General features: G+C 49.1%; 1 protein-coding gene across 1 annotated transcript in view; it reads right to left on the bottom strand.

Annotated features, from left to right (window-relative positions):
• The window catches only part of Dap (death associated protein), a 58,603-nt gene extending 42,659 nt beyond the window's left edge, over positions 1-15,944 (bottom strand). The window contains exons 1-2 of the mRNA XM_008837631.3: positions 15,752-15,944; positions 5,338-5,434 (exon numbers count right to left, since the gene is read on the bottom strand). Coding sequence (XP_008835853.1) covers positions 5,338-5,434; positions 15,752-15,806 — 152 coding nt within the window. The 5' untranslated portion in view covers positions 15,807-15,944. The remainder of the gene's footprint in view (positions 1-5,337; positions 5,435-15,751) is intronic.
• Between the last annotated feature and the right edge of the window lie 963 nt (positions 15,945-16,907).

The following is a 16,907-nucleotide window of genomic DNA, read 5'->3' as shown; positions in this document are numbered from 1 at the left end:
CACAACAACAAAACAGGTATTAGGGCTGTGAACCAATCAATGACGAAGGTGGGCCCTCAAGCTTAAGAAGGCTATAGTCAGTCAGGAGAAGGATGAACACGGAAATCCATTTTATTTACCGTTCTCTTCCCTCAAAGAAAGAAACCGCACTAAATTAAGTTGGCCACTATTTAGCACGTGGATGGTTTTCCTTGTCTGCAGGCAGACTGCCTCTCACTTGCTCTCACATCCTGAGGGCTCCCAAGACGGTGGGTGGCGTGACCCCCACAGGCCCATGTCCCTTACCACCTTACAGCGTGTACATGACTCTGTGATGATGGGGCACCAAAGCAAATCCCTGATATATCCCCAGTGCCTTGAACTGAGTTCAGGTGCTATTTTAGGGCTGAATTTAAATTAATTTTACAAAATGCACAAGTGGCCAAACGCAAGCACAGGTGAGCAAAAAGGAAGTGTTCACACTTGTTCTCATTTCAACGTGGCAGTCTAATCAGATCTGACAAGCAGCAGCCCTCCTCCATCAACCTGAAATTACCCGGAAGGTAATTTAAATTCACATCCTGCATCATTAATGAGAAATTTCTCTGCAAGAGTGTTAGGACCTTGAGATACTTGCTAATGACGGTACAAAGTTGCTAGTGCTTCCTTCACCTTTATCAAAGAGGCTCTATCCATTTTGTAGACATGGAATTTATAGAATGGTAGTGTAATAGATGTGTACTGTGTGTGTGTGTGTGTGTGTGTGTGTGTGTGAGAGAGAGAGAGAGAGAGAGAGAGAGAAAGAGAGAGAGACAGAGACAGAGACAGAGACAGAGAGACGTAAAAATGAACCAGGTATAGTAACACATGCCAATAACCCCAGCATGCAGAAGGCTCAGGCAGGCAGGAGGATCTCAACTTCAGGGGCAGCCTGACTGCATGGTGAGGCCTTTCCGCAAACAATGAAAACAGAAGGCCATACATATACTAAAGACGAATGCAGAAAAGGTTCTTTTAAGTAGATGGGGTACAAAATGAAAGTTGGGGTGCATAAAAAGTCCACCTGGCCTCGAAACAGGCTTCTATCATGCCCAACGTGGGCAATGGTATTGCTGGCCCAGCAGAAAGAGGCCTCATATGCCATGGAAACCCCATAGTTAAATTATTTTGCTACCATTGCTTTCGGGATGTCAGTAGGCTGGACAATGCCAACAAATGCCCAGAGCCACGAGGTGCTGATGTCTGTGGTGGACTGTTATGAAGGACCTTTGTGCAGTCCTTGCCCACAGTGTGTGGCAGGTCCTCAGTAAATGCTCAGCATTCAACTGTTCCCTTTAGTGAGTCTTGTGTTGAATTTCATTCAACACTTTCTTTTTGTAAAGGGGTACAGCCTCTTACTACAGCAGACAGGAGGATTCCTGCTTTCTTCAATTCGGTCATTTCTGGGGTGGAACTGAGCAGCAAGTCAGGAAAGTGTTAGCTAGTAACTAGTGGTTGAGGTTATCCCTCTTCTTGCATAGGAGGCCAGCAGGCCAGTAGGCCTCAACCTGCTGGAAATTCTCAGGCAGTATCTCCACATTTCTGAAATATTCTTTCTTTTCTCTTGGCAGCATACGACACTATTTTTGAGTCTTTGGAAAAATTACAAGATTAAAGGGAGTAAGGGACTGCATGAACTTTTGAAAGAAAAACAATTACTAGCAAAGGCAGTGGAGTTTCTCTGGACCACATATTACCGTCTTCGAGGCTCTGGTTGTTCACTTTCTCTGTAATCACTCCTCTGTCTTTAAAGGAAGGAAGAAGGAAGCCCCAGAAATGAGTTGGTAACTTAGAGTCAAATATCTAGGAAGCTTTAAGGGAGTTTGCAATGTGGATCTAAGGAGGAGACTGACTTCTGATGTGACGTTTGTTTTCACAGCCGGAGAACACTTAGATCAAAATACAAAAAAACATAAAACCTTAGGATTTATGATAATACGGATGGTCAAATCACATGCCAGGGGACATTTTCAAGAGGAAAATTGCAGATTTTATAAATTCTGAAAATAAATAAGCCTTTCCATACATAAAGGGAAGCCAGCCCAGTGCCCTGAAACCCTGCTGAAAATGGATCATCCATCCATCTCCTTAGGGTGAGGCAGCAGAAATAAAGTAGGATTACAGGTTTGAGAAGCACAGACTAGGGGTGGCAACTTCAGCACCAATAATTATCATTTATATAGGCTCCAGACTGCAGTCCATGATGAGTGGTTCTTGAGCTCTGAAGCTGACAGAGACTCAGGGCTGAATATAGGCCAGGGCCCTGACTGGCTAAGCATCAAAGGCCTGGATGACATCCCCAAGACTTGTCTTCTTCCTCTATGCAATGGGCACAGTAAAACCAAGTTAGAGGTAGAGTGAAACCTGAGGCAAATCACTAAGTGTACAGCACAAAACAGGAGCCTGACTGGTTGGCACAGCCTGGAGGCCAACAGTGAGGAGTCGGGACACCGCTCTGTGTGCTCTGCCATTACTTTGGACCCTTGGAAGCTAACTTTACTCTCTGAACCACTGAAGAGGGAGTCATCTGGAATGAGAATAAAACCCAACTCCGAAATAGGGAAAGCAAGAAAAGTAGTGGGGCCTGCACGCACTCGGGTGGATGGAGTGCTCAGGACAGGCCGGCTCCTTGCACTCTATGAAGTAGCAACGATGACTGGGTGTGGTGGCTCACACCTGTAATCCCAGGGTTTGGGAGATGGAAGCAGGATTGTGAGTTTGAGGCCAGCCTGAGCTACAGCAGGAGCCTGTGTCAAAAAACCAAAAAGGAGGGCTGGCAAGATGGGTCAGTGGCTAAATACACTTGTCCCCAAGCCTGACAATCTTGAGTTTGATTCCTGGGACCCACACAGTGGAAGGACAGCATCAACTCTCAAAGGTTGTTTTCTGACCTCACATGTAGGCTGAGGCACATATACACACACATATGCACACATACAATAAGTAAATATAGTAAAAAGAGGTACTGATGACTATACAATCATTCAACAGAAAAGTGGGGAGTGTGGTGGCATTGCAAACCATTACACCATTACACAGGGCGTGAGACCTGATGCCTGCGTTGGCAACATAAATGTCCACAGACTTCTCCCACTCCGTACTCCCATAGGTCACATGGTTTAACACACACTGCTGAAGAGTCAAGCCAAAGTCAAGCAGAGATGAGCTAAACACACCCATAAAGAACACAGCAATCTGACTGCAGGGAAGCAAACAGTTCGCACTTAATGCAGACCCTGCTTTGCCATCAGCTTGCTTCAGAATCCCTGGCTCTACAGAGGTTTAATCCTTCACATGGAGATGACATTGAAATCTGGGTGCTGGTGACCAGTCTTTTCCCTCACACCACTAACCCTCTGTGGTTTGAACTGCTCATCTTCCACAACTGTATTTCCTCTCAGAAAAGCAGGAGAAAGAAACACGAGGGGCGGCTCTGCCTTTGCTTCTAAACGTGCACGTGACTTGCCATCTCTGCTCCGGCATGCAGCACGGGGCATGTGAACAGCTGCCAGTCCCTCTCCACAGACACACACACAGGAGAGTCTTCCCTTCCTTTCCAGGACTTTACCCCTCTCCTCCTCATCCCACCTTCTCAGGGAGCAGCTGGATTAGTGGGGAAACAAGGGCACCAGGTATTCCAGAAGCAGAAGCCATCGCAGGCACGCACAATCTTACCTTTTCTCCAATTCAGGAAAGTTCCCCGGAAACTTGTATAGAGACAGAACTTCATGTGAGCTGACAGAGTCCACAGGGAAGACCCACCGCACTTTGATAGATCACAGCAGGTAGACTACAGGGCCCTGCTTGAGCCCCACCCAGGTGCCAGCTGGAACATCCTTTACTTTCCCAGGTTCTGGACTATCCTCTCCAGTCTCCACACTTCCAAAACCTGGACTAACCTGACCCTCAGGACCATGGACCTGTTAGTCACTGATAACTGTTACATTCCAAATGTAGTTCTGTGGAAACAGCCAACCAGAAATATAATGCTGGATTTTCTTTAAACTGCCTTGCCCTTTTGAAACTAGAACTCAGGTCTTCTTGATTTTGTGTGAGGCCCTGAGTTCAATCTTCAGGGGGAAAAAGGGTTAAAATGGGGTTTAAAAAGCTTGGGATGAATCTTATTCCCACTGCAGGCCTCATGATTAAATGGGCAGTAGTCACTCAGAAACATCTCACAACAGCCTCTCCTTGAGTGGCTTGATCAAGAGCCTTCCTCAAGAGGTTCAATAGAAAGCAGCCACCGTGGAGGACACATGAGCAGACACATGGGTCATTAAGAACACACACACACCCTCTTCCTATGCAGGCATGTTCTTGGGAGCCCTTCTTTCAATGCCTGGCCTGCTGTGGATCCCTGCAGAGCTACATTTAAATTCCTCTGCATCAGCTGGGAAGGTGCAGGATGTGGACAAGAGCTCAGCCTCTATGAGTTTCTGTGTAACTTGAGGAGGGCGCTGCCTACTTCTCAGGGCTGCAGGAGTAAGGTAAAGTGAAATCCAGAGGCCAGACCACAGAAATATGGGCTTAGCACTTTCCACCACCTCCTGTCCTTCCCGCCCCTCCTGTCCTCCTTGCTATAGCTGAGACATCATCTGTAGTCGAGTTCTGAGCAGAGAAGTTACTGCTAATGTTCTCTGGGTGGACACAGTCAGATGTGTGCTAGCACCAACAGTATAGACAAGGTCATTCACAATGAAGGATGAGGTTCTTGAACCAAACTTTGGAAATCAGAACCTCTAAGGAAAATAGGTGGTAAACACAGAGGGGTGAACGGAATCCAGGACCCAGGAAGGCTGGGATCCAGGACCCAGGAAGGCTGAGACAGAGATGTTATCAAAGGACATACCTGGTCATTTCCAAGAGTGGCCTTGCTGACTGGAGATTTGCCTGCAAGCATTTCTTAACTCAGAAGTTCTCTACCCTGACTGTGTAAAGGCTAAGGTTCAACTAGTGTGGGTGACTGCAGAGGTTCCCCGGGAATTTCAGAGCGGCAGCCCCAGCGGAGAACTCAAGAGTTAGTCCCAGGAACACAGTATGCTGCTGCAGAATGTGGCCGTGCTCAGCACAGATCCCCAGCTCCTGGGATGAGTGGCCCTCACTAAATCAGGAGATGGGGCACAGGGGGAGGTGGGCAAGAGGGCACACTTCAGATGGGCTGTCTCCCTCCTTCCTGGCACAGAACACTGGCTTGCTGATAGGAGAGGGAAAACACAGCATGGGGCCTGGAGGCCCAGCAGTTATCAGGAGCATAGAACAAACATCAATGTCTAGCAAACAGTCACGTGCACTGTCTGCTGAGCCGCAGCCGCCTCCCACCTGGTGCTTTCCCATTCCTGCTCATCCTTGTCCTTTTCCTCCTTTGAGTCTCCGGTATGTGGATGTTTCTGCACAATCCGCATTCCACCAGCCTTCACTGAAACAAAAACAAAGGCAGGAGTGATCAGGGAGGTGGATCTGCCTGTGGATCAGCAGGCATCTGTTGGAAGGCTGTGGTTGCTGAATGGACACAAGTTGGTCTGGAAAAGTCCAAGAACAGCAACAGGCATTACTGACAGGGCGGTAGTGTGTTCTGGAGGAGACTGGACGTGGTATAGTTCTCAATACTCTTACTCCAGATGGTCCTAGAAACCACCCAAGGCTCCCCTGTTCCTTTCTGACCACCTTTCAAGTACTTTGTAAGAAGTGCAGTACACCCAGGACGTAAGCATGCGACCAAGTGGCTGCTCAGTTAGGGTTGACACATTTTCTGGACATAACAAGGGCCACCTGAACCCTGCCCAGTGATCTTACTTCTTCAAATATCAATGATGGTTTGGAGAGGGCGACACAGTCATGGGTGATACAGGACAGCCACCATGCCAGTGTCAGACAGAGCCCAGTTAGGAGCAGCACAGATGTTCAGAACAAACCTTCCCAAACTGTACAATGATCTCAACTATTGGGAGATGTTATTTTCTTTTCAAAAACAGCTTTACCAAGATACATGTACAATAGAAGTCACCCATTTAGACTAACACAGCACCTTTGAGCTGTTTGACCAATACTATAATTGCTTTTCATCATCTCAAGCAGAAATCTCACACCCATGAACAGTGCCATCCCTGTCCACCCCTCCCCTGGCTCCTGGCAACTATCATTCAGACCCGCCTACCCTGGCCATTTGGGGTAGAGAAGGAATCATAAAATATATGGTGTTTGGTCACTGGTTCTTTTCGATGTTTTCAAGGTTCACCTGTGTTACCCCAAGTATCAGGGCTTTGTTCCTTCTCTGTGCCAAATATCCTCCTGTGCATGGATGTACATTCTACTTATCCATTCACCAGCTGACAGGCACTTGGGTTATTCCCACTATTATGAAGCTCTGAATAACATTTGTATAATTTTTTTATGTCCATGTTTTCATTTGGGGGGATCTGCATGTTGTGTAATGCCCATGGGGGTCAAACGGAGTCCCCTGGAACTGGAGCTATGGGTGGCTGTTAGCTGCCATGTGAGTGCTGGGAATCAAACCCAGGTCTTCTGTTAAGAGCAGTCAGTGCTCTTAACTGCTGAGCCATCTCTCCAGCCCAGTGATCTTTAATAATTTTATTTTTCTCTGCAGAGCTCAGCTTCTGTCTCCATTTTACCAGGTCTTTACTAATTGGGGTCTTACTCCTTCCTATTTACATATTTGTTTCAGATACACTTGCCTTACAGTTGTATGCCAGCTTTTGTTATCTGAGGTCTTTGCAAGTCAGTCTGTCTGCTGACCCTTGTTCCTCGGCTGGGTGACTGTGGAGTATGTATTGGCTTCCTTGGGCTTATTAGTGAGGATTTCATGGGGCCCTCGTGTAGACTGCAGCTCTGTGGAGGAGGCTGCACCTGTCTCTGTTCAGGTGTCTGGAAATCCTGGAGTCTCTCAGCATAGGGTCTCTACACCACATGGTATGGTTTGAATATAACATGTGCCAACAAGCTGTGTTTGGAGCACTTGGCCTCCAGCTTGTGGCTCTGCTTAGCGAGGCTGTGGACCTTTGGGACATGGTGCCTAGCTGGTGGACATGAGCTGGTAGGGGCCAGCTTTTGAAGGTTACACCAAAACCCTGGTTCTTGTTCTCAGTGCTGTTTCTAGATCTGCTAAGACGTGGGAAGCTCCCACCACACACTCTGGCCACTGTGAACTGTGCCACACCTTCCTGGCAGTGATGGATGGAAACTGTGAGTCCTTTAAGTTGCCTGCCTCAGTCAGGTATTTCATCAAGCTGGGGTCTGGGATCCTACAAGGCCTCACTAAGGGCCAAGTCTCATGCCTGAATTCTGGATTCTTCTTTGTCCTTGGTATGTAGGGATTTGCCTCTCTTTGAGTTAAGGCTGAAATCAACAACAACAATAAAAAACTCACAAAAAGGCCACCATTTGTAGACAACCATCTAATTGAAAATCCCCAGTCCCATTTGAAATGGAGACCAAAATTAAAATTCTGTAGTATGCTGAAATAGTTTTCTACTCTTTGAAATGTGGGATCTGAGAATTATAGATGTTTTTGATAAACAGAAGAGCCTAGATCCATAAATCATTTTGAGAATACATTTCCCTCCTCCCTCCTATGCCCATTAGGAACTGATGGAAGATGTTATGTCCTGCACAAATACATTATGTTGAAGTCCTAGTATCTATAACCTTAGATTGTGATTGTATTTGGAGATAGGGTCTTTAAAGAGGTAATTAAGTTAAAATGGGGGGAGGTCCAATGGAACTGAACTGGTGTCCCTGTAAGAAGAGGAAGACATTAGGTGCAAGGAGAAAGGCATGCGACACCACACTGAGGAGGCCATCTGCAAGATGGGAAGGAAGGGAGGGAGAGAAGGGGGTGGGGGGGGTGGGGGGAGACAGACCTCAGGAGAAATCAGACCTGCCAACACCATGACCTTGGACTTCCAGCCTCTAGAACCATGAGAAAGAAACATCTGTTGGTGGAGCTGCCGATTGTGTGGCTCTGTTCCAGTGGCCCCAGAAACCCAATACAGATGCTCATTTAAAAATTATCTCTGGTTAAGGTCACCAGCTGCTCTTGCAGAGGACCCAGATTCAGTACACAGCACCCACATGGCAGATAACAACTGTCTGTAACTCCAGACCCAGGGGATCTGATGCCATCTTCTGGCTGGCCTCTGTGTGCATTGCACACATGGTGTGCTTACACAGACACAGGAAAAACACTCATACACATAAAATAAATAAAATATTGCTGAATCATCTCAACTTGACAGACATGAAACTTTTATGCTATAACTCACATATGTGTTCTGCAAACTGACTAAAAGTAAAATGGGCTGTGCAACGAACTGGTAATGAATGTCTAGGTGACAGTCAAGTGATCAAGTCTTTGGAAACAGCCTGTCCACTCCTCTGTTGAAATACGCAGCACCAGGCTCGGTCACCCAGCATCAGCACTGGTATTTAATTCAAGTTTCTAAAAAACAATTAAGTTCATCAGTCTCTCTCTGTTTGGTGATTAATGCAGCAGTAAAAAGTGGCAATAATAATAATAATAACTCAAGGTGGAGACGGACTCATTTTAGCCTGTAACATTGCCAGAAAATATGATGGTATATATTGTGACTGTTCTAGCAGAGATCTAGAACACTATGATTCTCAGAATTCTTGGTAGAATTATTTGCAAATCTAGGTATTTTTATGAGATGTAAGAAAGAACTAGAACTTTTGCTGTGGTGAGAGCTTCAAATGTAAAGAATGACAAGCCTCCTTTTAGCAAGACTGCAACAGAGGTTAAGGCATGATGGGTCCTAGGCTTTTGGGTTCAAATCCCAGCTCTGCCCACACCTGTGCATGTGCATGTGTGCATGTGTACCTGAGCAAGTATCAACACTGGGCCTCAGGGTCTTCCATCTGCGAAAAGCGACATTCCTCCCTCCCAGAGGCTCCTGAGGACTGCAACATCTCCAGGAAAGTCGGCACCCAGGTGTGCTCAACTGTCTGCCAGTCCCCTACATAGGAACTGCCACTACACTGAGAAGTCAGTGCTCAGAGAGGCCCCGTGTGCTCAAATCGGCCCCATGTGCTCAAATCCCTGAATATCTCCTCACTGTGGAGGTGACAGAACCCAGGGCTGTCGAAGAATGAAAGAGACAGAGCACTTGGCCCGGGTGGTGCTGCAGTAGCTGACGATCACAGGACATGCATCACTACATCATCACTAAGGAAACCTCCAGAGACCCAGATCCTGGGTCATTCTGTTCTCCTTTACTGTCACACGGTGTGCCAGGCACTGTCCTAACCATGCACGCCCACATGCTGTCCCATTTTACAGTCATGCTGTGATAGGGACTAAGGCATGCAGAACCAAGCTAGTTGCCCCCAGCGACACAGCGTCAAAGTGGCACAGTTGGACCAGACAGACCTAGATGATTGTTACCCTTCATCACTGGGAATTCTTCCAAAGGCACAGTGCAGAGGCACCTCAGTGTGACAATAGCAGCCTGTGGACAGGTGCTGGTCACTGAATGCCCTCTAGGGGGAAGAGTTTGAAAAGAAAAGCTTTCTGTTGAGCAACTTCCTGCCCACATGGAAGGGAGTAGAGAAAGCTTCCTGTCAGACTGGCAGGGAAGCAAACAGGTGGTAAATGAAAGCCTGCAATCCCTACCCCAAGCACCCCTCAGCTGCGGGTGCAGGGCTGTGAGAGGAAGTCACAGGCAGTTATTGCTAAGCTCAACAACAGGCTAGTAGGACGGTGAAGTCTGGATGGGAAGGGTCACCAGGATCACATGTTATTGAAGGAGCCCAGGAGCCTGGATACGGTGGGGGTGGGGAGTGCAGACACTGTCAATGCCAGCAATGTCTCCAAAGCCTGACTGCAGTGTTTAAGCATACTGTGCAAGGGCAGCTCCCTTTGTTCTTGTTTGAGAAAGCTATTGACATATTACTCAAAAGGAGGCTAATCCACCTGTAAGAGATGAAAGGTTCGTTCTGTAGGAAGACCAAAGAAAACAAAGCAGCAAACAAGCAGTCTGCTGTGAGCTAGGGTTAACCTCAGGTAGCACTGCAGCAGTGCCTGGTAGGTAAGGAGTGAGGACTGGATCTCCCCTGGGACTGGTGACATTAGGAGCAAGCAACGACTAGGGGCCACCAGGGCAAGGCAACGTCACTCCTATTAGAAGCATCTCCAGTGGTGGAAGGAGGGGAGAGGAGACAGGATCAGTTGGCCAGGAATGGGACACCCTGCAGTGGAGGCTCATGCAGCCGGGGTATGAGCCCTTTAAGAAGGTGGACGAGCGAAGATGAAGGGCTGAACCATGTGTGGACACTGGATGATGGCATCTGGCCAGCAAGCTGCCCGTTGTGGGGGATCCCGGTGAGTATCCCGTGCCTCAGACCACGTAAGGTCCCAACAGAGGCTTTCTGGTGTATATACACAAGTGAAGGTGGTGGGCTATGTTGTAAATTAAGCCCCTGATGCCCCTGATGCCAGCTAGCTTCATCACCAAGGAAGCTGGGGACAAAAGGCACTACTTTGCATCTAGAATCACAACCTGTTTAGGTGCTAACCACCCAGGCAACTCCTTTCACTTTCCAGGGTGGGAATAAAGTGGACAGGCTCGGCAGGACCTAGGAAGCACTGAATCTGAGCGTGGAGGTTTGCAGTCTTGTGGGGCGGGTCAGAAGCTGGTGAGAAGGTAGAATCCACTTTGTGGAGGTGCTGGGGGGAAACCTGTCACTGGAATCCTGGAGGTGGGGCTTGGTTAGGTGTTTGCTAACATCCCTTGCTATTAAGACCATTTAACTAGGTCCAGGGCAACAGAATGGTAAAAATAACTGCGGTAGGCAGCACCATGTCCCTACCTCCCTGGGTCTGGCAAATTAAGGCGGCAGATGGAATGAGACTGCTAATCAACGGAATGTAAACTATTCTTGATCAGCCATGTGGCCCACGTAATCAGAAGGGTCTTTAAAAGTGAAAAAAGGAAATGAAGAGTCAGAGTCACAGAGGGTGAAGAGCGTGTTAAGTGGTCACTGGTGGCAATGAAGATGGAGGGGGCCACAAACAAAGGCATGTGGGCCAACTCTTAACACTGGGAAAATCCAGATTGGAGACTCTCTCCAGAGCCTGCAGAGGGTGCCAGCCATGGTTACAGGCTTTAGCACAGTGGCACCTACTTTGGACTCCTTCCCTCTACACAGCTCAATAATGAGGAACTGAATTATTTTGCAGTTACTGAAAAAAGCAAAGTGGTCTGACACACACACAAAAAGCAAACTGGACTATTTTCCACTTGACTTTAAATAAATACAATCATGCATACAGTGATTTTAAGTTTACAGTGGTTTTAAACCACTAAGTTTACTGGTTTGCTATGGTTGCCATAGAAACCCACACAGCACAGCACAGCACATGTGGGCCCCACCAGCACTGTGGTGTGCTGACCCACACCCATCCTTCTGCGGCAGCACCCAACGGCATGGCAGGGTCATGGAGGAGGGGGCTAGGCTTCCACACTGCTCCTTGTCAGGGTTCAATGGAGAAACATGAACTTGGATTTCTCCAGCTCACCTACTAGACCTAACAGGACTTTTTACAAAATTGAATGTTCCCTATGTAAACAGAACTATTTCTGAAGTTTGGAACGGGAGAGCAGCCACAAACCCAAGTCAGGACACAGAGGGCATCAGTTAAAATGAAAAGGACACACAGAGAAGATGCTAGAAGGGGAAGGTAACCAAAGATGGCTAAGGAACAAAGGCAGCATCGACAGCTGCCTCAGGCCTGCTAGGGTCCATCCTGACTGCAAACTACTGACATGAATGCCAGTCCCCCACAGGACTTCTTCAGCTGGGGGGTGGAAACAGACATTTTTTGCACTGTCAACCCACGGTCAATGGCGGGGTTTACTGGCTGAACGCCAGAGCGCTCTCTTCAAGCCTGTGACAGGACGCTTATGACAATGAAAGACAAATTCGTTTTCCGTTCCTAGCACAGAACAGTCTAGATAATCTGAAAAACTTCCTGCCAGAAGATAATTCAAGGTGCACCATCACCCCACAGCCTTTTAAATGTATCCTGAAGCTACGTCTGACTGATTGATGTAACAGAGAGTTGAACTGTTTGGATTACTGAAAATAGCATGTGGTTTATTTCCCATTTCACTTGAAATACTCACAATGATATTTTCGTTTGACTTGGTACTATGGGGAGTGTAAAATCTCGTTTTGGAAGAAAACCTTTCATACAATTAGTAACCCTGAATGCAACTGCGCATCAGACTTATGAGGCTTGACTGACGTATGGCATTGGCTCCCCTGGGAATGGGTGTGGGTGTGCATTTGCCAAAGAGAGTTTTATCTACATCACTGCCAAAATGGGAACTGGCAAAGATGAGTAATCGTGTGTCCTATAATCATGACTCCCATCTGTTTGGAAGGCCATGGCTGCTGTTAGAGGTAACAAAACAGAGCGTGCTAACCTAACTGTGATACTATAGTTTTGCAGCAGTGGGAAACAAGTAGTCTCACCCCAGCTTCTCTTCCCTGCAAATGTTTTATCGTACAGAGCACAGGTAGGGTCTGCAATCATTAAGGCTGCATTCCTTTTGGGAAGATGTGTACAGAACACGACGTGTGTTGTTTGTCATGCTTATGTAAGAACAGGTCTGTAGAGCAGCTTCCTTTTTCCTCTCCTTACAAACCACTGCGTTGGCATCTCATAGCTCAGGGCAGCACCTGGCGAGTCATGATTTCTGCCAGGCTTCTGAGGTGCTAAGAGCCAGAAGCCTTTCAAGTCAGTCCCCTGGTAAACCAGCTCAGAGAGTGTGCTGGATAGCTTTAGTGTCAACTTGACACACCTAGGTTGAGGGAGCCTCAATTAGGGAATTTCCTCTATTGGACTGGTCTGCGGACTGGCCTGCGGCCATGTCTGTGGGGCATCTTCTTGATTACTGAGAGGTGTGGGAGGGCCCAGCCCACTGTGGGTGGTGCCACCCCTGTGGGCAGGTGGGCCTGTGTTGCATAAGAAAGCAGGCTGAACATAGGCCAGGGGATGAACCAAACCAGTAAGCAGTGTCCCTCCATAGCCTGTGCTCTAGCTCCTGCCTTCAGGTTCCTGCCCTGAGTTCCTATCTTGGGCTTCCTGATGAACTGTGACCTGGGAGATGTAAGACAAAAAAACCCTTTCCTCCCGAAGTTGGGAGTGGTCAGAGTATTTTGTTACAGCAATGGAGACCCAAACCAGAACAGAGTTTAGCAACAGACACTCCAAACAGTTTTGCCAGTGTTTCACTGTCTACAGCATCCTGACAGCAGGGCACTGCTTATTTCACAGAGGTGCCGAGCGCCTGGAGCTGTGCCGGTATGCTGTAACACTCGACAGACTCCAGTCCCTTTTCCACCACTATTTTCACCATTCCACCACCCACCCGCCCTCACTGAGACCATCGCACCTTGAGTGCATGCTGGCAAGAGTCAAGACGGGGAGACTGCTGGCACGCTATGAAGGAGTGAGGGGGGGAAAGGCCCCCAGGAAACTTTCAGGAGCTATTTACTGCATGTTCTGTGCCAGGCACTGTGCCAGCTCCTGGGAGTAAAGATGTCAGCAGGACCCAAACTTGGAAGCCAGGAGAGGAGTGGGGGACAGAGGGAGGTGCCGTAAGGAAAACGGGGCACCTTGGGGACGTGTGGGGCAGAGCAATGAAGAGAAGACACGAGAGAGCGGCAGGAGTCGCAGTAAGAGTTTTATTTCCAACAGAAGGTTTAAGAGGGTTTGTTACCCAATTTAAGCCCTTAATGAAAGCATTCCCTAGTTTTCAAGGCAGTTATTTTGATTTATGAACTGTATTCCTGGTTATCTTTGATTATCCTTTACTAGTGAGTGGCCCTTTCTTCTTTTACAAATATTTACTCTGCAAATCCACCTACTCTCCGGTAATGCCAGACTAAAAAAGCACATGGTAAGCTTCCTACGGCAAAAGGGCTACATTCTGGGTCTTCTGCATACCAGGGACAAACAAATTTGAGTGACATTGCTGAGAACCACAGCCTATAAACCTTCCACCTACCCCTTGGGGCCAAGGGCATTAGGTCTCTTCTCTAACTCTGGCCAAGTCTATCAGGGAACTGGTACGGGACACTGAGCACTCCAGTTAGACTTTTGTGCTCCTGGGCTAAAGAACCTCCCTAATCTCACTTGAGATTAACCACCCCAGGGGCCAGATCTGGAAGAGGGACAGAGGGAGGCAATGGCACAAGAGTCACGGTGAAGGCAGACCCACCAAGGGACGCCATCCAGCCCAGCCTCCAGGTCCAGGTGAGGCAACCCTGATGCCCCAGTTTGGCAGTGATATGTTGATTCTTCTCTCCGTAGGCATAAAGGAGCCATTTCATTTCTAATTTAAAAGCCTAGCAGTTTACATTCAAAGAAAATTGAAATTCTCCAAGAAATTTCTCCCAAGTGCAGTCTTCTATCTCTGATCTTTAAATCTTCATATGGACAGTGTGTATGTGCAATTTAATTAACGCTGCTTTGATTTGGTGTCATTCAACAGCCACACATTAAGGAACTTGAGAGAGCCAACAGCATCAGGCCCATTGCTGCAGTGTGCCTGATCACAGGATGTCAGACCCACCAAGCCCTGTGGATCCACAGACAGGTGGAGTCACTGTTTGCTCCATTAAGAAACAAAGGTCAGACTTTTCCTTGAATCCTCCCAAGAGTTTGGTTTTGTTTGAAATGGGGCTTGAACCCGGAGCCTCACAAGTTCTACAGTTATGCTGCACTTTACCCCAAACCCAAAAGTTCCTAAAGCTCTTCCTTCACTGTTGGGACCCTTTCCTAATACCCCAAGCCTCCTAAACCCATTTTTACACCCTAGTACCAGTTAGTTTAGTTGTTGAGAGGTTCTGGTATACTGAAACATACTCCTAATTTTGGAATGCATCAAGACTTAAAGAATTCAGAGAGAGCACCTGTCCTCCAGTGGGGACAGCAGCTGGAGAGAATGGGCATCTACTGTAGGATGGCACAGCTGTTTAAAAAGGGGGTAGGGAGTGGCCACTCGCCCCCAAGAAACTGTTACTAGAAGCCCAAGTTTACAGCACTAACATGTGCAGCTAAGACCCCGGGTTTTTCTGAGACCCTCGGCCAGCCTTTGAGCCAACTCACCAGGATGCTTCCACAAGGATCAGCTGCCATTCAAAGGGGAGGAGACATGGAAAACGAACCAATGTGAACACCAGGTTAAGAACCTACAGGAACTGTGCAGAACGGGCTTCCCAAAGACAGCTCTTTCCTGGGCTTAACTTCCTGTGTTCTGGTCTACGATTTGCCTTAAAACTTTTTAAAATCACTTTTGAGAGAAAGCTGGAAGTACGGGTAAAAAAGTCACCTTGGGTGATTAATAAAAATTACTTCCACTCCCTTGGCCTATCAGTGTGCAATGCTGTCGGCCTGCAACCCATCATCCGGATACAACACTGTACTTCAATTGCTACCCCCAAGATCTGTACGAGCTAAGTGCAAAGTGCCAACTCTTTAAGAAGCTGTCCAACTGGGCTCTGCGGGTGCTCGGTGCTCCTCCCGGGGTGGCTACATGTGCCCCGCGATGGGGTGCAGGGCTTGCACCCGACCCACCTCACCTGCGTCCAGCTCACCTGCGCACCGCACTCCCTGGGGGCGCTGGGACCCCGACACTGCCCGCGCCCTCCCCCGCCCGGAGCCCGAGACCAAGCGCAACCCAGTCAGTACCGGCGGGCGGGTGTCCAGCTTTGGTCTGCAGTTTCCCTTCCGGAGGCGAAGACATGGCGCCGCCGGCTCTCCGAGGGGCGCAGCGGGGAAGACCGACAGACGGAGGACTGCGGGACTGGCGGCCGAGCGCGCGGGCGGGAGGGCGAGGGTTCCCCCGGCAGAGGCCTCGGGCAGGGGGCCGGGCGTCGACGTGGCCTGGCCACGCCCACCCCGCGCGAGCGCGCTGCCACCGCCCCACCACGCCGGCCCGCAGGGCGCAGGCGTAAAGATCCGCGCCACGTGTGGCTTGGTTGCCGCGGGCGGGGCGGTGGGCAGCGAGGACTCGGCCCGCTGCCGGGTCTGCGTGCACGCCGCGGAGGGCGCTGAGCTCGCAGGGAGGTCGGGGCCCAGCTGTCCTGCAGGGAGGGGCGGCCTACACCAGCCCCCATCGGAGGGCTCGCTGCGGGCTCGAGACCCCAGGTTGCGCGACGCGGGCCGCGGGGAGAGGGGCGGCGCCGGGAAGCCTCGGGCTGCGGGCTCTGCCCACGCGCTCTGTCCGCAGCTGACCCTTGGGCTTGTGTTGGGCCCGCACCCCGTCGCCTCTCAGCTGCATTCGCATTGGCACACCACCATCTGGCTGGGCCGCACCCCACAACATCTTGTCCAGGCCCTTCCTGACCCCCATGCTGCCAAGGGCAGCCGCCACTGTTGGACTGCCCTGCCTGATCTCTCAGCAGCTCTGGAGGCAGCTGCCTGTCCTCTTTACCTTCAGGGTGCCCCGTCGTGCCTTCCCCAGTTCTCTGGCCACCATGGTTCCCACTCAGCTTGGCTAGCTTCCCTTGCGTATATTTAAGTCTCCTAGGCCTCAGGCTTGGTCTCCTTTAGTAGACTTTACTTACGTGGTATTTGAACCCGGGTAATTCATAAAGCATAAATTTATAAGTTATTAGGCTTACAGTCCTGGAGGCATGTGGATGCTTCCTATAGACTCACATTGTTGTGTGGGAAGCATTCTTAGTAGAGGGGCATCCCAGGGTTGGGGTCTTTATGGGAAAACAAATGAAATCTGTTGCACATCCAGCCTGCCAGGCTGTTCTTGATGCCTGTCAGTCTATCAGCGCCTTCTTCGAAGCTTCCCTCGTCCATGCTGGGCATTCTGGTTCTCCTTTATTAGGAC

The sequence above is a fragment of the Nannospalax galili genome, unplaced genomic scaffold, assembly GCF_000622305.1.
Source record: "Nannospalax galili isolate Female #2095 unplaced genomic scaffold, S.galili_v1.0 scaffold698, whole genome shotgun sequence".
Classification (NCBI taxonomy): domain Eukaryota; kingdom Metazoa; phylum Chordata; class Mammalia; order Rodentia; family Spalacidae; genus Nannospalax; species Nannospalax galili.
The sequence above is the reverse complement of the archived record's forward strand: the minus strand, read 5'-3'. Positions and strand labels throughout refer to the sequence as shown.